The sequence below is a fragment of the Urocitellus parryii genome, chromosome 4, assembly GCF_045843805.1.
Source record: "Urocitellus parryii isolate mUroPar1 chromosome 4, mUroPar1.hap1, whole genome shotgun sequence".
In the NCBI taxonomy this organism is placed as follows: domain Eukaryota; kingdom Metazoa; phylum Chordata; class Mammalia; order Rodentia; family Sciuridae; genus Urocitellus; species Urocitellus parryii.
Window position 1 is genome coordinate 34,043,543 of NC_135534.1, and position 25,643 is coordinate 34,069,185.

The 25,643-nt window shown below is 32.4% G+C and overlaps 1 protein-coding gene across 1 annotated transcript in view; it reads left to right on the forward strand.

The window, feature by feature from the left end:
• The window catches only part of Dcdc1 (doublecortin domain containing 1), a 444,844-nt gene that overhangs the window by 32,019 nt on the left and 387,182 nt on the right, over nt 1-25,643 (forward strand). The window contains exons 5-6 of the mRNA XM_077797956.1: nt 1,541-1,746; nt 22,473-22,566. Of these exons, the coding sequence (XP_077654082.1) occupies nt 1,541-1,746; nt 22,473-22,566 (300 nt within the window). The remainder of the gene's footprint in view (nt 1-1,540; nt 1,747-22,472; nt 22,567-25,643) is intronic.

A 25,643-nucleotide genomic window follows, 5' to 3' on the forward strand; every position in this document is an offset into this window, starting at 1 on the left:
TGATATATATTTGTGCTTGTGTGTTTATGTATATGTATATATATGTATACATCAATTTGTTTATCCATTCATCCATTGATAAGCATTTGGTGTCCATCTTTTGGCTATTGTGAATAGTGCTGCTATGAACTTACATGTATACATATTTACTTGAGTATCTGTTTTCAATTCCTTTGGAAATATATGAACCCATTAACTTCTAGATCATTTATCTAATACACTTCTTATCAATTTAAGATTACAAAATGGAAAAACACATAACTATGCTAATTTTTTCTTTTTGAAGGCTGATCACATATATAAACTTCTAATTTTAATTTACCCTGCAAATTTGTTCATATTTCTGCTCACTGTATGTATGTATGTATGTATGTATGTATGTGTGTGTGTGTGGCTATAAGTCTGTCTGAAGGTATGGTAGCACAGAGGATTTTAAAAATGTTTTAAATATAACCACTCTGAGACTTTAAGGTTCATAGCAACCCCTAGTATGTGTTTTATGTCAATAACAGCAGATTTTATCTAAAGTACATTTTCTAGGTCAAAGAGATCAAGCTTCGTTGAAGGAAAGTGCTAACAGAGAAGGGTTATTTGGAATTTTGGACAAACAAGTAAATGCAGCTATTTTTAGTTTTGTGTAAATAAAATTACATTTCTCTCATTAGGACAAATAAGACCAGATGAGGGAGGGATCGTTTGTGCTTTTGTAATTTATGTGAAAAGGGATATGATCTAAAATGAAGTGAATGCACAAATAAAATAAATAGCTCAGGTGAAAATTATTTATTTATGAAATGAAACATCTTGAAAAGAAAGGAATGCTGACAGCAGCTTAGTAAGCAATATACCACACTCCTGTTCTTACCCTTATATTTCCAAAACCATACATAGTAATTTAGTTGCATTCCCATTAATATTAGTGGGAGTTTTGAAACTTAAATTTCTGCACACATATTTGCAAATGTATAGGTCAATGTAAACTGTTAATGAAAAACTGTTTTTCATTTTCAGTGAAATGGTTTGGATTTCTCACATGGTGTCCTAGAAGGCACCTTCATTCTAGTTTCAGAAGAAGAATTATGGTATAAGGTTAATATTTGGAGGTCATCATCTTTAAAGCACCATGGATAAGAAATCATATTTAAGAGAAAAGGTGTTTTTCCACCACAAAGTTCAGGATCTGTGTTGTTTTATAGTCAGCAAAGGGGATTGGACCCTTTCAGCTGGGCACATCTGATCTGTAATAGAGGCATGCTAAGGTGAATTTTAATTAGGACTAAATTGTGGTATTACTCTTTCATATCCTGAACATCTGTTCCCTTCAGAAATGATGATTTATGCAAGCTATCAGAGCAGACAGCTTGCTACAGCTTATGTCACGGTTAGTGGGAAGCTGGTGGTAGTATTTCAGAAAACCAGCATCTAAATGGAGACTGGCCAGTGTGTATGATATAGGTAAAAGGGGGAAGGGAAGCATGATGTGTCCATTTTTAATTCTGAAGCCAAATATTGACTTGCTTTTTAAAAAACTATCTTCTAGACCATCTGTTGTTAATGAAGAAAGTAACTTGGACAATGAGTGGGCTGATGCTTCCTACTGATGTCAAAAGACGGAAAACCAAGCCTGTACTTTCTATTAGAATGAAGAAACTTATTGAGAAGACCTCAGTCCGAATTCTGTTCTTTAAGAATGGCATGGGGCAGGATGGGCATGAGATTACAGTGGGAAAGGAAACAATGAAAAAGGTAATTTTGTACTAAATATTGAAATATGAATCAAATTTCAAAGTTTTAATGATTTTTAAAATCTGTTATTTTTTCCTTCTAAATAGCAATGTGAAGCTAAAATATCAAGAAAGCGTTACATATATTCATCTGGTTGGAAGTATACTTACTGTACTAATAGCATGAATTACCTTAGCAAAGCAATGATACTTATTTGATTAATATAGTTGGCCATTTACCTGGTAATAGTTTATACCAAGAAGAACTTTCTAGATGTTTCAATATTTTAGAAGACCTTTAGAATTAAGCTACTCTAAACTAGCTTCAAATCTCAAATATGCCTCTTTTCATTTAGAATAAGACCTAAAATAGTCTTTCTCCTTAAAAGACTGAGCAAAATCTGAAATAACTAAAATTTTGTTTGAAAGTATTCAGATAAATTAAAAAATTAATCTGAACAAGCCTAAGAAATATTGTATAATCAACAAAACTTTAAAAAAATGAAACTTGTAGTATTACTTGTCATAGAAATACCCATCTTTAAAGAAAGTACATATACTTCTCAGATCATCTTTTATATTAAAAATACAGAGGCACTAATAGGAATTTGAAAAATATAGCTTTTCATGGATGTTTCAACCAGTCTTAAAGCAGTCTAATAATGATATAGTGACTCAAATTTATTAAGAATATATGATAGGGAAAGACAGTGAAATGAATCTGACCTAACTTTTTTATGTACATATATGAATATACAACAGTGACTCTCACCATCATATACATCCACAAGACACTAATTTAATCAAAAGTTATAAGTAAATAGCAGAAAGATCAGTAGAGTAGACAGAAGGGAACTGGGGAAAAGAAGAAGGATGGGAAAGTAGAAGTGTTGGGGACTGAATTAGAACAAATTATATGCCAAGCTTTTATGACTATGTCAAAATTAATCCTAATGTTCAATATAAATAAAAAGAACCAATAAAAAATAAAAATTACAAAAAAGTATGAGAGACAGTAAAGCACAACCAAACAGTCTAGGTTGGAATCTTGGCTTTGCCATTCACTAGCTATGAGACTTTGGACAAATTAGCTTCTCTGAGCCTCAGTTTCTTCATCTAGAAATCTCTACTTCATAGAGTTGCTGTTAGGATTAAATGTGACATTGTGCATTGAGTACATTGTGCCTGTCACTCAAAGAAAATTTTCGTAATTCATAAAACTCATGATTGGATATGTTTCAGTAATAACCATATATATACTTATGTTCCCAGTAAGTATTTTCCATTATCATTTTTAAGACTCATAAATACATATCAAATAGAAATTATTTTTCTTACCAACAGGGGACAACTATTATGAACTCAAGATGGATGTGTTTTTTTTTATACCAGATTATTTTGAATTGAATTTTGCTTGAAATAAGTGAATAGTTGACTATAGAGACTGAAACTTTTTACTAAAATAACCATTTCTTTATGTAATTATTTTGTGGTTGTTTTAAAACTACAACCACTTGAGAACATTTACCAATGATCTGGGAAACATGGGTTTTATTGCCTTCTTATCTGCAATTTTGAATTATGAGTAAAATAAGGGATACTGCACATCAGAGAAGATTGCTAAGGCATGTTGTGAAATCTTTCCTGGAAATTTTGAAAAATAAAGAAGGATATATATATAATCTTGGATTGTTAAAATGCAATCATTCTTGGATATAGATGCTAGATTAGATAATCTCTTGAGTTCAGTTCAATCTCTTTAATTCTATGCCTCAGTGGTAAAATGAGGTAATAGTCACTTACAGATTACATGTTCTTAGATGAAAGGTTGAATATAAATAAAAATGTCACTGCTGTTTTTTGTTGTTATTGCCTTTTTATTGTTGTTGTTGTTTCTAGAGAGAAATTTATTTGAAACTGGGTATTGTGTGATCAAGGGAGTCTTCAGCTTCTTCTTTTCCTTACAATTTATAAACTTTACAGAACTTCTACTATAGTATATTCATGTATGTACAAAGAAAATTTAGCATGTGTATCCATAAGAAACTAACCAAAAAGAAAAAAAAAATCTAAAAGTAAGTAGTGGAAGAATCAGTAGTGTAGAGAGAAGGGAACAGGGAGAGGGAGGATGGGAGGGAAAAGGGAAATACTGGGGACTGAATTTGAGCAAATTGTATTCCATGATATTTAAATTATATAAAAATGAATCCTATTGTTATGTATAACTAAAAAGAAACAATAAAAATTTGAAAAAGAGAATTTTCACAATTTCAAAACTCATGATTGGATATGCTTCAGTAATTATCATGTAGATACTTACCTAAATATCAGTTTTACAAGTTGAGGTAAAGGAGAGGAAGCAAGAAAATACTAGTCTTAGGTGTCAATAAGAACTTTTGTGAAGTGAAAAATAAGGCTAAATAATTATTTTGTAAATAAAATTTAAACTTTGAAAAAAAATTTTAATAACCACAGAATAATGCCTATTCATAGATTAAATAACAAGTAAAAGAAATAAGGTAGCATTGTCATAAGAGAAATATTAATTATTTTCTTTTTCATGATAAGATATTAGGAATGTTAACTATGTTTAGATTCTTACTAAGAGTTAAAGAAGTTAGGTAGAATGTAAAGGAATATGATGAAGGTTATTACAATGGAATAAGGAGAGAATTGCTGAGGATGGCTGGTAAAATAAGGTGGTTAAAGTAGAAAAGTCCTCTTTATGCTCAGAATGGAACCAAATGGAAATGATTATATTTTAATCATAGATGGGATATCAAAAGAAAATCCACTTAATTGTTTTAGGAATTTAAGTAATTAAGAAACCTAAAATGATGACCAACATGATAAATTTCTTCAATAAATCCTGGAGTATCAAAACTACTGCACATTAATTTTAAACTTGAATCTGATAGTTTTAGAATTAGTTGGTATAGTTTTAGTAAGCACATAGCATTTACTTCTACAGGGTATATATTAAACGTATATATCCTTGTGCTGACAAAAATGTTAAGAAAAAATTGTAGGTATGAGATGCCAAATTAGTGGGAAATGAAATGCTTCAGACACCGAAGATTTTAAGGTTAATATCAAGGTGAATAAGTTTTTTTCTCCACCAATTAGCTCTTGGGTTCATTATTTAAAAAATGGTAGATATTATTCAGGATAGCATCTTCTTTGTAAAAAATGTTTACTATTTTCTCAGCAGTTAATAATTGTATCTTGCTTATTTGCTTTTTACTTTGTTTTCTATGTACTGTCACTAATGGCATGAAATGTTGATGAAGAAATGTATGAAAAAGATAATGAAAGAATTGAAACAATGAAAATGACCTTTAACCTCTTGCTGCAGTTTGAACCAGTTGTTCTTTATGAACTCTATCCTGGGATCTCTCTTCACAATCAAGCTAGGGAGTATTGTTTCCTTTCTCATCTGTTGGAGTCCTTCTTCCTGTTTCCTTAGTTTTTCTCTATCATTATGTACTCAGTTGTTCACATAGGACTGCCCAAGAATGAGTTAAAGAGGTCAATTTTTTGAGATCTTGGGAAATACGTTTTTTTCCCCCTCCAAATATTTACTCTTCTACTCTTTGTTGTTTCCAGTTTTGCTATTATGCAGTCTGATACCAAACTGATTTCTTATCCTTTGTGGCTGACACAAAGGATGAAAACATTTAGAAATCTTCCACTTTATTGACAGTGTACAAAAGTTTTTCCTAGTCAGGGTGTATTTTCAATCTCAAAAGTCTCATTTTTCTCTTTTGAGAAGTTTGTTGAATTATTTATTGGACAATATCATTATTCTCCTCTGTTATTATTCTGATATTATGGAACTTCTAATTTTATGTTAGATTATCTGGAATATTTGCTTATCTTTACCTTTTGACTCAATGAAATTTTTTTTAAATTTTCCCTGCATGATCTTTGTTTTCTCTATGTACTTGGTTTTTGTTTGGGGATTTGTTTGTTTTGTTTTGTTTGTGGTCTTTTGTGTTGTATACTTTATTTAATTATAGATTAATGCTATATCAATATTTAAGTAAAGAACTAAAAAGTTACTTAAAAAATCCTGTGAGCATAGGATGTGTCTTATTGAGGGATAGATTTCATTGACCATTCTTAACTATATTTTTCTTGAGATGGGGATTAGTCAGCGTTGATAGGTTACTTTTCTGAGGCCAATCAGTTTCAACACAGAATCTGCCAATTTGAGCAGTTTGGTAGTCAGGTGGAAAAGGAGGTTGAGTTGAACTTTCTGCAGATAGACTTTCATTTAATTCTCTTCTTTTCAATAAACTCACTTTCAGTAATGCCTGGTGCCATTGATTCCCAATTTGTCTGGATTAAACACTCCAAAGAACAAATTTTCTTTATTTTCTAATGCTAAATGTATAGCTGCCTGATAGGTGGTATGAGGGAAAGGTTTTGATAGTTTTACTGCATTTTATAAAAATACTCAACCTGTTTTCAGCCTCACCTTTAGAAGTACCCTATATCTCAAGTTTCTGAGTGTTTCTGAGTTCAGCAATCTAAGTTCAATTTACTTTTGCTAGCTTAATTTTCAATTGTTTTTGCTAAATCATTTACAACTTAATTATCATTTCTCCTTTCTGCTTGTTATTTTTAGGAAAAAGAAAGCTGTGTTATTTTAAAAAATATTGATAATGTTATTTTGTAAATAAAAATAATTTCAATATTCACTTCCTATCACAATTGATTATTTTGCCCAATTTCTTGGGGTTTTGTGTACCTTAGTTTGGAAAACACAGGGCTAGTTTACCTGGAATAGAACAGAATACTAGAGGCATCCTATTCTAGACAACAGGCCTGTAGTAATTTTCAAAGTATGGTCCACAGAATACTTGTATTAGAATTGTCTGGGTTTTGTGTTAAAAACCATCTACCTGGGCCTCACTCCAAGTATAATGAACTAAGAATATCTTCATGGTTGGGACTGAGAAACCAAATTTCAACTAGAGTCTCTTCATGATTCCTAGCTCCACTGAAATTTTAGAACTCTTGTTCTATTGTTATAGAACCAAAAACTTATTAATTGGTAGCATTTTAAAAAATTAACACAAAATCATACATTTATTGGGTACCTTGTGATATTTTGATACATTTATACATTGTATAATGTTGTAATCTTGGTAAACATATATATTTCCTCAAACATCTATCATTTCTTTGAAGTGAAAGCATTTAATTTTCATGGATTTTTAAAATCTTGTTTGATCTTCTATACTTCTCATGTGGTTTAAAAGAAAGTAACTGTGGGACAGAAAAAAAAAAAAGAGGCTATGGGAAACTAGGTAACTACTAGCTGGATTAGAACAAACGCATGGGGGAATCCAGAAATCAGGAAATGAAAAACCTTTTCCAATTTGCAGAAATGGAGTAGTCAATGTATATAACAAGTATAGCTTTGTTAAAAATAAATACTCCCTTCATATTTATGTATAAACATATTACTTTGTAATTAATTTCTTATGTTTCTGAAAAACCATATATATATTAAAGGAATTTCTTATATGACTCCAAAGGTATAATATAATTTTTAGATTTTTTTAAACCAGAAGAAAACCTAACTTCTATGATTTTTACCATTTGTTAACTTGAAAAATAACTCAATAAGCCTAAGCAAACAACTTAAAATATTTAAGAAACACCCATTTAAACTAAAAAAGTACAACATAATAATATGATTGTAGATATTCATATATAAAATTAATAACTATACCAGCATAGATTTTCATAATAATATGGGTAAAATAATTTATAGAGAACATTTTAAGAGATTCAGAAAGAGCACCTGGAGTAACAAAATTTGATTAAAGATGCTCAACATGTTTTCCGACAGGGGAGGTCATGCATAATTGGTATGTTTGAAGTTCTTTAAAGAGCTTTTATGAAATGTGAAAAAAAGTTCCATTGACACTAATTATTAATATTTAAAAATTAATCTTTTAATACCAGAGCTTAATATCTGATTGAAAATGAATGCATATTTTTGAATGTAGAATTAGATAATATAGATTATTCTCTAGAGTTCACAATTATCTTCTCTTGATTTAATGTTAATTTTCAGGGTTATACATTAGATTATTTTAGAATATTAAAAGTAATTATTAGTAGTCAGGATTTTTTTCTTGAATAAAATTCTAGGAAAAATAGAAATATGAATTTCTTAGATGGAAATGAAAACAAATTAGAATTATTAGTCTAAAGATTTATTTACTTTATTGATGATAGTTAAGGATAGTCCTTTATATTATTTAGGGATAGTTAAAATGCAAGCATATATTAAATCTGAAAAAATAAAATTAATTTCTGTGTTTTTTATTAAAATTATTTTTTAGTTTTAATATTTGCATATTATATGTTTAATATATTTTAATTTATAAGAACATAATAATAATGGTTAAATTGAAAGATTCATTAGTCACCATATAAACCTTGTAACTGAAGTATATTTGTTGAACTTTATTTAATTTTTGGACTGGGCCTCACAGAATTTTATGAAGTCATCTAGTCAAGCAACTCAGTTAAATGTCTTCAATTAACTGTCATATTTAAAATTTATTAACTGGAATAGCTAGGACTAGAACAATTTTTTTTTTTACTTCAAAGGACAGTATTTTTGTCATTACTCAAAACTGCCACAATATACTTTTTTTTTTTACATTTTAAAATTCCTAATGTGCCCTCACTTGATGATTTAATGTAACCATTAAATATAAAAACATGAGACATCTGTTTCCATCATATGGAATATATAGTATCAGACTAGTCATCACATTCTAAACAACTGAAAAACTGAACAAAATATGAGAGTCAATTCTTTCTTTATATTAGATAAGAGAAATCACTAAATGTACTGCCTGACAGAATGGGAAAAATTACACGAGTCTAAAATTTACTGTTTTTGTATCTGAATGCAATTTTGTTCTTGTTTTTATTTATTTGTTTTTAAATTTTTTTTCTTTTTAGTTATATATCACAGTGGAGTATAACTTCACTTATTTATACAAATATGGAGTATATCTTATTCTAATTAGGATCTAAGTGTTGTGGTTGTATATGATGTAGAGATTCACTCTGGTGTATTCATGTATGTACATAGGATATTTATGTCAGAATCATTCCACTATCTTTTCTATTTCTTCCCCCTCTCCCTTCCCTTCATTCCCCTTTGTCTAATCTACTGAACTTCTGTTCTTTTCCTCCCTGAAAGTTGTGTTAGCATACACATATCAGAGAGCACATTCAACCTTTGTTTTTTTGGGACTGGATTATTTTGCTTAGCATAATAGTCTCCAGATCCACCCATTTTCATGTAAATGTCATGAAGTCATTTTTTTTAATGGCTGAGTAGTATTCAATTGTGTATATATACCACATTTTCTTTATCCATTTATCTGTTGTAAGGCACATAGTTTGGTTCTATAGCTTAGCTATTAAGAACTGAGCTGCTATAAACATTGATGTGACTGTGCCCCTGTAGTATGCTGTTTTTAAATTCTTTGGGTTTATACCAAGGAGTGGTATAACTGGGTCAAATGGTGGTTCCATTCCAAATTTTCTGGGGAACCTCCATTCTGCTGTTCAAAGTGGTTTCACCAATTTGCAGTGCCATCAGCAATGTTACAGTGTACCCTTTTCCCCACATTCTTGCCAACATTTATTTGTTATTTGTATTCTTTATTGTTGCCACTGAATGCGATTTTTGTACTGAAGTGTAGAGAAGGAAAATCCAAGAAAATCATAGTGGTCTCCATTAGCTGAAGAGATAGACATCAAAATTTTGGGAGGCTGAAGTGGCTGGAAATTTACAGGCATTTGCCATAAAAGTTGAATTTATTTGGAAGATCATTCTTATAATTTACATATGCATCCCTTTAGAACTTTGGCTGAATAGTTGATCCCTGTATCTGAACTCTACAGGGATCAGGATACAATTGCCAAAGAAAGAACAACCAATGGGGATGTAAAAGGGAAATAACTCTGGGAATATATATAAGGTAAGGTAAGGTATTTGCCTTTTGGAGGGGAGAATGGAGGGGAGAGGTCTTGCTGAACCTTTGGGCATTCATGAATACTTTAGTCAGGTTTTTCATTGATGTTCCTAAAAGACCTGACAAGAACCTTTTAGAGGAGGAAAAGTTTATTTTGGCTCACAGTTTCAGAGGTTCAGTCTGTAGCAGTGAACTCCATATCTCTGGGCCCAAGGGGAGGCAAAATCTCATGGTGGAAGGGCATGGTGGAGGAAGGCATCTTAGGACATGACAGTTAGGAAGCAGAAGGAGAGCTCTGCTCACTGGGACAAAATACAAACTCCAAAAAACATCCTTCAGTGACCTGTCTTCACTGGCCACATTCTACCTGCTTATAGTTACCACCCAGTTAATCCATATCAATGGATTAATCCACTGATAGGATTAAAACTCTCATAACCTAATCATTTCACCTCTGAACATTCTTGCTTTGTCTTGCATATGAGCTTTGGAGGAAACCTCCTATCTAAACCATAATATGGAATATCTCAAGAGAGTTAATTCATATTTAGAAGAAAAATCAATCATAATTCAATAATAACAAACTACAAAATAAGATTATTGGAAAAGCATACTTTAAAATATTACAAATATGTTCAAGAACATAAAAAATATAATATGAAGAGAAATGGAAAAATAGAACTAATGGAACTTGTAGACCCGAAAAACACAGTATCTCAAATTTTAAAAAACACTAGTTCCATCCATTTACCTGCAGGTTACACATTAAAGGAGAAGATATCAGTGAACTTTAAGATAGCACAATAAAAATGAACTGCAATGTAGATAAAAATAGGAAAGTACTGGAAAAAAGGACAGAGTGTCATGTCAACACTGATGGGATCATATCAAGCACTCTAATACATATAAGTTGTGCTTGAAAAAGATTGAGAAGAAAGTGAATACATTTGAAAAAATAATGGCCAATTTTTTTTGGTCATGAAAAATATTGACCACTTTGTTGGAGATAATAATAAAGAGAAAAGCTTAAAAGTAACCAGCATAGGTGGGGAGGGATACATTAAATACAGAGGTACAAATATGAGAGTGTAAGCTGACTTAACAGAAATAAGGCAAGCCAGATTAATAAATCATTAAATTGAGAATAGAAACAGTAACTTTAAAGTACTGAAAAGAAAAACTGGTTGCCTAAGCATTTCTTTAATTAACTAATTTATTTATTTTTACAGTAGAATTAATTTTGACATATTGTACACAAATGGAGTACAACTTCTCATTGCTCTGGCTGTACATGGTGCAAAGTCACTCCAGTAGTGTAATCATATATGTATATAGGGTAATAATGTCTGTCTCATTCTACTGTTCTTTCTATCCCCACAATCCCACCCCTCCCTTCACTCCCCTCTACACAAACCAAAGTTCCTTCATTCTTTCCTATCCCCCACTCCACTATGGATCAGCATCAGCTTATCAGAGAAAACATTTGGCCTTTGGTTTTTTGTGATTGGCATATTTCACTTAGCATGATATTTTCTAGTTCCATCCATTTACCTGCAAATGCCATAATTTCTTTCTTCTTTAAGGCTGAGTAATATTCCATTGTGTATATGTACCACATTTTTTTATCCATTCATTTGCTTATAGTTTGGTTCCATAGTTCAGATGTTGTGAATAGAGTGCTGTAAACATTGATGTGGCTGTATTACTGCAGTATGCTGATTTTAACTACTTTGGGTATTACCCAAGGCATGAGATAGCTGGGTAAAATGGTGGATCCATTCCAAATTTTCTGAGGTATCTCTATGCTGCTTTCCAGAGTGGTTGCACCATTTTCAGTCCCACAAGCAAAGTGTAAGTGTACCTTTTTCACCACATCCTCACCAACACTTATTATTGCTTGTATTCTTGATAATTGCCATTCTGACAAGAGTGATATGAAATCTTAGTTTTAATTTGCATTTCTCTGATTGCTAGAGATGTTGAACATTTTTTCATATACTTGTTGATTTATTGTATCTCATCTTCTGAAAAGTGTTCAGGTCCTTGGCCCATTTATTGATTGGGTTATTTGTTTTTGTGTGTGTGTGTGTGTGTGTGTGTTAAGATTTTTGAGTTCTTTATATATCCTAGAGATTAGTGCTCTATCTGATGTGCTCTGGATTGAAAAATCTGCAGATATCCTAATTGGTTTCCACCTATATTATAATCTGATTCCTTTCTCTTTTGGCTTTTAAAATTCTTTCCTTATTCTGTATGCTAGGCATTTTCATTATAATGTGACTTGGTGTGGATCTGTTATGATTTTCTACATTTGGTGTCCTATAAGCCCCTTGTATTTGATTTTCCAATTCATTCTTCATGTTTGGAACATTTTCTGATATTATTTCATTTAATAGATTGTTCATTCCTTTGGTTTGGAACTCTATGCCTTCCTCTATTCCAATAATTTTAAAATTTGGTCTTGTTATGTTATCCAATAATTCTTGAATGTTCTGCACATAGTTTCTTACCATCTGCACTATGTGGTCAACGTTCTTTTCAAGATTATATATTTTGTCTTCATTGTCTGAGGTTCTGTCTTCCAAGTGATCTAATCTGTTGGTGATGCTTTCTATTGAGCTTTTAATTTGGTTTATTGTTTCTTTCATTTCAAAGATTTCTGTTTGTTTCTTTTTCAGAAAGACCTCTATCTCCTTATTGAATTAATCTTTTTGCTTCCTGTGTTTGCTTATGTAGCTCTTTATTGAAATAATCTTTTGCTGTCTGTATTTGCTCTCTTACATCATCCTTTAATTCACAGAACATTTTATTTATATACATCCTGAAGTCCTTCTCTGTCATTTCTTCTGTTTTGCTGTCTATGAATTCTAATAATAAAATAATGTAGTAGTAAAGAAGAGTCTAAAGAAGTTGATTAGTTACAGGAGAAGAGAGAGAAAGTGATTTGGGGGAGACAAGTAAGTGGGAAGACAATAGAGTACAAAAAACAAACATAAATAATAAGAAAAATAAAAAATGTTAAAATAGGATATAAAAGAATATACAACATCACTGTAATATACCATTCAGACATTCCAGTCCCCAGAAGCCTAATTCAAAAGTATTCGGTTTCACAAATGTTGGAGATGTGAGGGCTGGAAAAGAGAGAGGGAAAAAAAATCTTGGAAGATTTAAGGATGCTTTTGTTGGTAATCAATATCTTTCCAGCTTGCCTTTTCATCCAATAGGTTGTCTGTTGTTTGCTGATGTCTTCACCCTCAGGATGGTGAGAGTTATTAGTGTGGGAGGGTTGGTCTTGGGGGTGTAACTCCTGGAGGTGATATAGTACTTCCTAGTCCCTAATGGCAGACTGCACCCCAAGGTTCTCCTTTGGGACTTGCTCTTGTGATGTGGGCTCCTGGTCTTATCTCCTTATATCAACTACTGACCTTGCAGTTCCTGATGTCTTAATTTAGTCTCCAAAGTGTATCTAACTCAGCCCCTTTCTTTCCACTTCCCAGTTAGGAACCTTTCTCTCCAGAGGTCTTATGGACTGTGCTCTGGGTACTATGCACCTGTTGCCGAGAGCTGTTTTATATTGGGCAATTCAAGACCCAGTTTTGTGCCCCAGTTTTGTGAACCACAGACTGGCTATATAGCCTCAAGTACTGTGCTGGGTTAGTGACTGCCAGGGAGAGGGGGTAGCTGGGAACTTTCAGTAACTTGATATTACTTCTAAGTCCTAGCTGGTGTTCCAAGCTGGGAGTTGCCCAAACTAAAGATGAACATGAAGGTGTCCCAAGATGGAGGTAGCTGCTTTCAGTGATGGGATGTTAGGTTGGGTGGGTCCAGGCAGTGGAATTAAGCAGTGTATTCAGAGATGCAGCTCTGTGGCCTGCAGTATTGTGGCTGGCAGCTGTCTTTGGATCCAGTGTGATGTCCCCATATGTAGGTTACTGCGTATAGGGGACTGTGACAGTTGTAGCAGTGCCCCAAGATGGAGGTGACTGAGGCAGCCCTACATTGGTAGATGGGGGTCCATATAGGAGTGGTGACCAGAGTTCCTGCACATGGGCTGAGGCTGTGTGTCCTGTGTGGGAGTGGTGGCCAGGATTCCTGGGCAGATGGGTGACCAGGAGTCCTGTGCAGATGCTAATGCTGGTGGTCCTATGGGCACCTGGAGGCCCTGTGTGGACAAATGGCCAGGAGTTCTATTAATTTTTTTTTTTTGCTTTGTAGAAACTGTTTGATTTGATGCATTTCTGCTTGTCAATTCTTGTTATTTCCTAAACTGTTGCAGTTTGACTGAGGAAGTCATTGCATATACCTATATCTTAAAGGGTTTCTTTAAAATTTGCTTCTATCTTTTTCAGTGTTTCAGGTTTTTTAAAATTCATTTTTTATAATTTTATTTTAGTTGTAGATGGACACAATACCTTTACTTTATTTGTTTACTTTTAGGTGGTGCTGGGGATGGAATCCAGTGCCTCACATATGCTAAGCAAGTGCTCTACCACTGAGTCATAACCCCAGCCCAGTGTTTCAGTTATTATATTTAGGTCTTGTATCCACTATGAATTAATTTGTTTATAGGGTGAGATATGGGGGTATAGTTTCAATCCTTAACATATAGATAGCCAGTTTTCCCAGCACCATTTGTTAAAGAGGCTGTCATTTCTCCAATGTATATTTTTGGCACCTTTGTCAAGAATCAGATGGCTGCAGCTAAGTGGGTTAGTCCTTGTGTCCCCTATTCTATTCCATTGGTCTATGTGTCTGTTTTTATGTCAGTACCACGCAATTTTGAAATTAGGTGTTATGATGTCTCCTCTATTACTCTTTTTGCTAATTATTGCTTTGGCTATTCTGGGCCTTTTTTTTTTTTCATATGAACTTTAGGGTTTTTTTTTTCTTCTAGTTCTGTGAGGAATGTTATGGGTGTTTTGAGGGGATTGCATGAATGTGTTGATCACTTTTGATAATACATTTTAAATCATTATTACTTCTATGAATCCATGAACATGGGGTGTTTTTCCATCTTCTAGTGTCTTCTTAAATTTCTTGCTTCATTGTTCTGTAATTTTTATTGTAGAAGTCTTTCACCATCTTGGTTAGGTTTGTTCCTAGGTATTTTTGAAGCTATTGTGAATGGAATTGTTTTCCTGATTTCTTTTTCAGCAAAGTGATGTGTAGAAAAGTGATTAATTTTTGCATTATAATTTTATATTCTGCTACTTTGCTAAATTTTCTTATCAGATCTAAAAGTCTTTTGGGGGAAGTTTTTAGGGTCTTATAAGTACAGGATCATATCATCTGTAGCAATATTTGCCTTTTTGCTTTCCTATTTGTATTCCCCTTTCTTTCCTTTCTTCTATTACCTAATTGCTCTACCTAATGCAGTACTATATTGATAAGAAGGCGAAAGTGGACATACTTCTTTTGTTGATGGTTTTAGAAGAAATGCTTTTAGTTTTTCCCATTCAGTATGATATTGGTTTGGGTTTGTTATGTGCAGACTTTATTATACTAAGCTATGATCCTTCTGTACCTAATTTCTTCAGGGCTTTTATTATGATTGGGTGCTGAATTTTGTTGAAGGCTTTTTCTACATATATTGAGATGAATATGTGATTTTTATCCTTGACTCTACTTATTTGTTGAATTACATTTATTGACTCACATATACTGAATCATCTTTGCATTCCTGGAATGAAAATAACTTGATCATGGTATACAGTTATCTTAATATATGCCAATTATGGTTTACTAATATTTTATTGAGGATACTTGCATCTGTTTACCAAGGATATTGGTCTAGAGTTTTATTTCCTTGATGTGTTCTTATCTAGTTCTGGTATCAGGGTGATGCTGGATTTATAGAATGAGTTTGGAAGTGTTATCCCCCTTTTCATTTCATGTATAAATTTGAAGAGCATTGGAATTAGTTCTTCTTTAATGTTCTGAGCACAGTGGTGCACAAATATAATCCCCGTGACTTGAGAGGGCAAGGCAGGAGGATCTCAAATTCTAGGCCAGCCTCCACAACTCAAAAACTAAAAAAAAAAAAAAAAAAAAAAAAAAAAAAAAAAACCCAAAGGCAAAAAAATGGAGTATTAGAATTCAGCTGAGAATCCATATGGTCCCAGGCTTTTCTTTGTTGGAAGGCTCTTTATTATTGGCTCAATCTCTGTTTTTGGTCTGTTTAGGTTTTCTATAATCTCTTGGTTGAACTTGGGTAGGTTGTATGCATTTAGAAATTTATCCATTTCTTCAAGATTTATTTTTCTATGAGGTCATTGATATCTCCTTTTTCAACTATAATTGTATTAGTTTGGGTCTTCTCTCTCTTTTGGATACTTTGCTTAAGGGTTTATCACTCTTGTTTATCTTTTAAAAGAACGAACCCATTAGATCTCTACAAAACAAACAAACAAACAAACAAAAAGAATGAACTCTTTGTTATATCAATTCTTTATATTATTTGTTAAACTTCTCTATTTAATTTGATTTTGATCTTAATTATTTTCTTCTTTCTATTAGTTTTGGAATTAATTTTTTTGTTTTCTAGAATCTTGTAACGCATCATTATGTTGTTTATTTGGGATCTTTCTGTTTTTTTTTAATGTAGGTACTCATTGCTATAATCTTTCATCTTACAACTACCTTCTTAATGTCCTCTTTCTTCTCATTTATTGTAAGAAGTTTTAAATTACTCCTTTTTTATGGCCAATTCATCATTCAAAACATTTTGTTCAATCTCCGTGTATTTATGTAATTTCTGCAGTTTTTCTTGTTATTGATTTCTAATTTTTTTCCATTATGATCTGGTAAGGTACAAGGAGTTACATATTTTTTTTTTATTTGCCAAGACTGCTTTGTGATCTAAAATATGGTCTATTTTGGAGAAGTTTCCATAAGACATTGAGAACAAAGTTAATCCAGCTGTTGTTGAATGAAATATTCTATAGCTCTCTGTGAAGTTTGTTTGATTTATAGTATTTTTTTAACGTCTGAAGTGTCTTTGCCAATTTTATGTCTGGATGATCTATCCATTGATGAGAAGTATGTTGAAATGACCTAGTATTATTGTACACCAAGTAGTATTAGTTTTATGTAAATAGGTACACTGATATATGGGGCATAAATATTTTTGTCTACTTTTTGAATTGTTCCTTTACCAGTATGTAATAATCTTCTTTGTCTCTTCTGATTAATTTTGACGTGGTATCTGCTTTGTTAGTTATAGAAGTAGCTATTCCTGCTTACTTTTGGGCTCCATTTGCATGGGTTATCATTTTTCTATCCTTTAATTTTTGATATCTGTGGATATCTTTGATTGAGAAGTGTATCCTGTGCAGACAATATATATTTTGGGCTTGGTTATTAATACAATGTCAGTCTATGTCTTTTAATTGGAAATTTGAGATCATTTACGTTTGATGTTTTTATAGAGAGGTTTATTATTTCCTGCCATTTTGATGAATTTCTAGTGTTTAACTTAAAATTTCTCCCCTGACTTCTGTGTTCCAGTTTTCAAAACTGTATTCTTCAATCTCCACGTTTATATAGTTTCTATAGTGTTTCTCAGAGTAAAGAACAGATAATTCAAGAAGAAAAAGCGATGAAACTGTATAAACTTGAGAAAGAAGAAGTAAAGAATAATTCCAATTAATGTTCTAAAACATTAAAATAAATACCTAAATTGAGATTAAGGAATGCAATAACAAATATGGGGAACCTATCCAATCAATACAAAAGAATATATATGTAATAAAAAATTGACATTAGACAGTTCTAAGTTATTACCTGATGAACTATTTGAGATGGGGAGACTTCTTTTTGGACCTTCATTTTGGATTAAATGAGTGGAATTTCATCCAGGTTCACCCAGCCTGGTGCATGTGCAACACTCACCATCATTGGGGGATGCTGGGGATGGGAGGGAAGCTGGACTTCTGCAGTGCAAGAATTAAGATCAAGAATCAATAAATTTGATAGACTCAAACTAAAAAGTTTCTTCTCAGCAAAAGAAACAATCTGTGAGGTGAACAGAAAGCCTACATCCTGGGAGCAAATTTTTACCCCTCACACATCAGATAGAGCACTAATCTCTAGGGTATATAAAGACCTCAAAAAACCAAATAATCCAATAAATTAATGGGCCAAGGACTTGAACAGACACTTCTCAGAAGAGGATATGCAATCAATCAACAAATACATGAAAAAAAATTTTCTAGCAATTAGAGAAATGCAAATCAAAACTACTCTGATATCATCTCACTCCAGTCAGAATGACAGCTATTTTGAAGACAAACAACAATAAGTGTTGGTGAGGATATGGGGGAAAAGGTACAATCATACATTGCTGGTGCCTGAAAATTGGTGGAGCCAATATGGAAAGCAGTATGGAGATTCCTTGGAAATCTGGGAATGGAACCACCATTTGATCCAGCCATCCCTCTCCTTGGACTATACCCAAAGGACTTAAAAACAGCATAGTACAGGAACACAGCCACATCAATATTTATAGCAGCACAATTTATAATAGCTAAACTGTGGAGTCAACCTAGATGCCCTTCAGTAGATGAATGGATTAAAAAAGTGGCATATATACACAATGGGATAGTACTCAGCAATAAAAGAGAATAAAATCATGGCATTTGCAGGTAAATGGGTGGAGTTGGAGAAGATAATGCTAAGTTAGCTACTCCCAAAAACCCAAATGCAGAATGTTTTCTCTGATATAAGGAGGCTGACTCATAGTTGGTTAGGGAGAGGGAACATGGGAAGAATAGATGTATTCTAGATAGGGAAGAGGGCTGGGATAGAAAGGAAGGGGGCAGGGGATTAGCAAGGATGATGGAAAGTTGTGGACATCATGATCCAAAGTACATGTATGAAGACACAAATTGGGTTTCAACATTACTTTATATACAAACAGAGATATAAAAATTGTGCTCTACATGTGTAGTAAGAATTGTAATGTATTCTGCTGTCATGTATTTAAAAAAATAAAATCATTTTTTTAAAAAAAGAAACAATCTGTGAGGTGAATAAAGTGCCTACATCTTGGGATCAAATCTTTACCCCTTCACATCAGATAGAGCACTAATCTCTAGGGTAAATAAAGAACTCAAAAAGCTAAGCACCAAACAAACAAACAAACAAACAACCTAATCAATAAATGGGCCAAAGACCTGAACAGAGAGTTCTTAGAAAATGATATGCAAACAGTCAACAAATATAAGAAAAAAGTTCATCATCACTAGCAGTTAGAGAAATGCAAATCAAATGCACTCTAAGATTTCATTTCACTCCAGTCAGAATGGCAACTATTATGCTGCATACAAACAACATTAAGTGTTGGTGAGGATGTGGAGAAAAAGATACACTCATACACTGCTGTGGGACTGCAAATTGGTGCGGCCAATATGGAAAGCAATATGGAGATTTCTTGGAAAATTGGGAATGGAACCACCATTTAACCCAGCTATCCCTCTCCTTGGTTTATACCCAAAGGACTTAAAAACATCATACTACAGGGACACAGCCACATCAATGTTTGTAGCAGCACAATTCATAATAGCTAAACTGTGGAGTCAACCTAGATGCCCTTCAGTAGATGAATGGATAAAAAAATGTGGCATATATACACAATGGAATATTACTCAGCAGTAAAAGAGAATAAAATCATGACATTTGCAGGTAAATGAATGGAGTTAGAGAAGATAATGCTAAGTGAAGTTACCCACACCCAAAAAAACAAATGCTGAATGTTTTCTCTGATATAAGGAGGCTGATTCATAGTGGGGTAGGGAGAAGGAGCATGGGAGCAACAGACGAACTCTAGATAGGACAGAGGGTTGGAGGGGAAAGGAGGGGGCATGGGATTATAAATGATGGTGGGATGTGATGATCATTACTATGAAAAGTACATGTATGAAGACACGAATTGGTGTGAATATACTTTGTATAGAACCAGAGATATGAAAAATTTTGCTCTATATGTGTAATAAGAATTGTAATATATTCTGCTGTCTAATATAAATATAAATAAAAGTAAATAAATAATTTAAAAATTCTTTACTATTTTCCATTTCTGTTTTGAGAATTTTCAAGTCTCTCCAAATCTCTGACTGTCCAATATTTTGTCTTAGTGCATTCCCTCTGTTACCCATCTCTTTGATCAATTGTTTTCTTACTACTCATTTCTGGACTGTGAAGCAGTTTAGATTTGCTGCCTAGATCCATACTGCTTTCTTCCTGTCATCTTTAAGACAAGATGTTTTGAAACATGAATACACTGTGGGATGGCTAAATCAAGCTAATAACATATGTAATTGCTTCACATATTGTGTGTGTGTGTGTGTGTGTGTGTTGAGAGCCTTAAAATCTACTTGTAGCAATTTTCAAGTATACATACATTGTATTAACTATAGTCACCATGATATTCAACAGATCTCTAACTTATTCTTTCTAACTGAAATTTTGTGTTCTTTGGTTAACATTTCCCCAATTATTCTGTACCACTCCCCCTCAGTTTCTGGTAACCACCCTTCTACTCTTTGCTTCTATTACGATTGAATTTTAGATTTCATATGTAAGTGAGGTAATACAATATTTGTCTGTCTGTGCCTGGCTTATTTTACTTAACATAATGCCCTTTGTGTTATCCATGTCATTACAAACGTTATGTCTTTCTTTCTTAAGGTTGATTAGTATTCCAATTTATACTACCTGTTTTCAATACTTATTATAATACCATAATAATTAAGATGAATGGTATTGAAGTAAGAATACTCACAAAGAGAAAAGAAACAAAATAGAGATAAGCAATAGGCTCATATATATGTGGGCAAATCATTTTTGATATGGTGACTTAATGTGTTTTTTTTCTTTTTTTTATTGGTTGTTCAAAACATTACAAAGCTCTTGACATATCATATTTCATACATTAGATTCAAGTGGGTTATGAACTCCCATTTTTACCCCAAATACAGATTGCAGAATCACATCGGTTACACATCCACATTTTTACATCATGTCCTATTAGTAACTGCTGTATTCTGCTACCTTTCCTATCCTCTACTATCCTCCCTCCCCTCCCCTCCCATCTTCTCTCTCTACCCCATCTACTGTAATTCATTTCTCTCCTTGTTTATTTTCCCATTCCCCTCACAACCTCTTATATGTAATTTTGTATAACAATGAGGGTCTCTCTCCATCTCCATGCAATTTCCCTTTTCTCTCCCTTTCCCTCCCACCTCATGTCTCTGTTTAATGTTAATCTTTTCTTCCTGCTCTTCCTCCCTGCTCTGTTCTTAGTTGCTCTCATTATATCAAAGAAGACATTTGGTATTTGTTTTTTAGGGATTGGCTAGCTTCACTAAACATAATCTGCTCTAGTGCCATCCATTTCCCTGCAAATTCCATGATTTTGTCATTTTTTAGTGTTGCATAATATTCCATGGTGTATAAATGCCACATTTTTTTAAAAGACATTTCACTGTGAAGGGGAAGAGTAGCTCGAGGGAAATGTGATGTGATGGAGGGATTTAATTTTTATATAGGAAAGACTTGATTATGTTTGAGAGTCAGTTGTAAAAATCTAGTTAAGGAGTGTTTGAAAATACTTGAGAGAGAAGAAATGATAGATAATTTATACTACTTTAAAACCCGGGCAAACATAATTTAAAGTACTGTAGAATATTGACATTAGGTAGGAGTGAGGAACCCCTTGTAATATAACTAGAGATAAAAGAGAGGATGGATGCATAAGTAGGTAGGCTTGAGCCTTAATATCAGGATGATGAAGCTTCAATTTTCTCTTGTTCATACTCTTTGCTGCTCAAAGTGAAAAAGGAATTAAGGAAGGTAGAGATATCAGATTGAAGATGGTTTAGAAATGCTCATTTCAGAAAGTGGTAGAGAATTGTAACAGAGGGCCAGGGTGGGGCTCAGTGGTAGAGCACTTGCCTATTATGTTTGAGGCACTGAGTTCAATCCTTAGCATCACATAAAAATAGAAACAAAATAAAAGTATTGTGTCCATCTACAACTAAAAATTTAAAAATAAGAAAAAAAGAAACGTAACAGAAGTGACTAGGGAGGTTAATGATGAATAAAATTAATGCTCATGTCTTCAGTTATGTGATTTTTCTCAAGCAGTAGCAAGTTTCTCATAGGGACTGAAAGGTGCACAGGGAATGGAAGGAAAAGTTCACCCAGAGTTAGGATTGTAAGCTACGTGCAACAAAAGTTATCCATAAAATGAGAAAGAATGAATAGAGTGAGCTTAGATGGTATGCTTGAACAAGTTCCTAGAAAGAATTTAAAAGCTAAAGAAAGTATCTTAAAATCTAATTTGAATATAAATATTCTCTCTGTAAAGTAAATGGAAAATATAGAAATATAGAAAATATGGAAAGTATCAAGAATAATATAAAGTTTTTTAGTGTTCTAAAGTTTTACTATTTATTGAATGGTAATCTGTATTTTAATATTTTTTGCATGATTCCTTCTATATTTTTTCTTTCTTATTAATACTTGTGTATTTTGGATTAGAATTATGATCTGATAATTTTAATCACATTTTGAAACTTCATACATTAGAAGCATTTTATAAATCATTGGATTTTATTCTACAATATAATTTTAATAGCTTTATAGTATAGAAAGAACTATAAATGTATATTCAATTTAACCAGAGATTACTGTAATACATTATTTATTGATTTTTTTTCCTGTATAGGTTTTAGATACTTGCACAATGAGACTGAATCTAGACTCACCAGCAAGATATCTTTATGATATGTATGGCAGAAAAATTGAAGATTTTTCCAAAGGTAAGATTTTAGTAAACTATATGATAATATTTTGAAAGGTATTTATACAATTTTGGTTTTACTTTAAACAATTAAAAGTAAAACAGATATAATAAAACTGTTTGACATGGACAAATATAGTATTCTTATATATAGGGAACTAAGATTTTAAGAACCTTTTATCTTGGCACAAATTTGAATTTTTTAAAAAAATGTTCATTAGAATTTTAACCTTACTAAGTCACAACTAAGAAAAAAAATAATTGTTACATTTTCATAATATGACAGCCAAATTATATGAGATACAGATTTCTAAAGAGAAATTGTACTATAATATGCTTATATTAAGATTTTTAAAATGTTTTGGTCAACTTTCTAGAGGTTGTTTAAAGGTTATGTAATGTGCTTTAAAACACTTTCATTGTATGTCTTTGCCAGGAGGTGACATTTACTTATGGTATCTCTAAAGAAACTGATCTTGCTCCCTAAAACCAAAAATACCATGAATTCCACATTTGTGAGTTTATATGTGCTATTAGGATAGTCCCATAACTTCCCCTAAACTTTAAATCCATGCCTGAGGAGGGTTGAAATATTAAATAACACATCTTCAACTGCAAGGTTAGGTCCAGTCAACTATGATGATTTGGGGATGTGCCAATATCACATACCTTCATTTATTTCCAGTTTTTTCTCTTGTGCTATATAAAAGCAAGGCTATGCCCTTGATTTGTCACCCTTAATTAATACTTATTGAATGATAACTGTGACATTTTGATAATTATTGTTTATAACTTCCATTTTCTGGGGTAAAGGATCATGTATGTGTGTGTGTGCGCGCTTAGAAAGTAGAGACATTTTTTAGTTATTTAAAAATGTTTTATTAGTGCATTATAGATAAATGTAATGTTGAGGTTCATTTTGATAGAATCATGAGTGCAGGGAATATAATTTTTTTCAATTTCAGTCCCCAGTGCTTCCTTTTCTGCTCTCCTCCTCCTGTTCCCCTTCCTCTAGCCTGCTGGTCTTCCTTCTATTTATTTATTATTTTTAAATTAATGCTTTGTAGATATAAATAAAAGGTGAAATTCATAGTGGTATATTAATATATGTACATCTTTTCTTATATATCATAATCAGTTTCATTTTATTAAAAATTTTTATCTGAAGATGTTAGATAAAGGAATCCTTCCTTATGTTCATGTTTTTGGAGTGGTAAGAATATTACCAAAAATTGATTTTTTAATTCCTTCATGTTTCTTCTTCCATCGTTCTGGCTAACTTTTTTGTAAGATTAATAATATTTACTCCTATACTTACATTGATAAAAATTAACCAATACATTTTCTTAAAACCCTATCTGGTTTTAAATTATTTCCAGAATACCTGGAATTTAAAAATTGTATTTGAATAACTGCTAGAATTTAACTATATAATCTTGGTTAAGATTAAAGATTTATATCTATAAAGCTGGCTTTCCCCCTTCCAAATGGTATCACAGAATTACTTATCAAAACAGAAAAGCACCAATTATGAGGCATGATACTTCATAGGTGCCAGAGGCATTCAGATTCATGTCTCATGCTTCACATATCCCAGAAGTGTGCTATTATCACATTTTAATGCATGCCTTGCCCTGTGTTTTTGCATACTTATAAAAGCTTATGCCAGTTGAAATTAGCCTATGCAGTTACTAACACGTGGAAGTATTACAAGTTCACTGGACTTAAAATACTTAAAGAAGCTAATCCTATTGGAGGAACTTCCAGTCTGTACCACGCTCGTCACTTAATATTAGGTTTTTAAATTTCTTTTTGTTTTGTTTGTTATTATGATTTTTGCAACAAATTATTGGAGTCTGTAAACTTTTATGGTCTTCTGAACTTAACTTAGGAAAGGTAAAATGTTAGATGAGTTATCTTTTAAATTAATTAATTAAATAAATAAATACTGATTTTTTAAATTTAATATATAATTTGGGTTTTTTGCTTGCCTCATATCAAACTGAAAAAAAGTCACTTAATAATGTCAAACCAATTATTTTAAATTTGTGAGCACAAATTAGAAGTATAATTGTACTAAGAACTAACAGCAACAGATATAAAAAATAAAAGTAAATTTTTTTCTTCTGTTACTTCTTTTTGGGAATTAGGTACACTTACAATTTTTCCTCCTATGCTATGAGAAATGAGCACATTTTTTCCTCAATATTAAATTTCTTTTACTTTTTCAAGTCTAGTAAAACCTTAAAATAATGCACAGGATTTGCAAATTGCTTATGTATTTAGATTTCCAAACCATACATGATTTTAGCAAAGCAATTTATATTGTAACATGTGAGAAAGTTCTTTTGTCAGGATTCCTGTATAGATCTGTCCTTTCAAGTATAGAAAGGACTCAGCTATTGTGTAGATATCAGATTCCTATAGCCAACATGCTAGTACATAATGTGTGTGCTAATAATGTATCCTCAAAGTCACACCCCCACCACCCCCACCAAATGACAGAGGTATGGGAGAAATGGGGCTGGGAAGACTATTCAAATTCTATGCACCTTTAAAACCAGAACAGTAACTAAAAGAATAATTATTAATGTAAGAGATAATGTAAACAGCCTGGGCAGGCATCTCAGAATGCTGCTTCAGAGGAAATTAGTGCTGCACAAAAACAGTGCAGAGTGAGACAATGCAGATGAAAGTGAAATGGAGGTCGGAGCCAGTGGGGCTTCTTTGAAGAAAGGCACAGAAGGAAGTGAAACTCCCACAGATAGTCATGTAAGGCCAGGGGTGGATCTCTCTGAACTGGGAACTCCAGTGCAGCCATCAAGCTAAGGGCTTTTTTTTTTTTCTTTTCTGCTAAAAAATAAAAAATATACTGCTACTCTTTTTAGCTTTGTTTGCTTAGAAAAAAAAACACATATATTTGCCAAACTTCCATATCATTCTGCCATCATTCTCCTGTTTACTAATCATACAAAGCTATTTGATGTTATAGAAGAATTTAATAGTGGCAACTAATGTAGAGAGTGTTGCATTTTTGCAGGAGTTGTTTAATAACACTCCTATTCTTCCTAATATTTCCCAACTTGATCTCTTAAC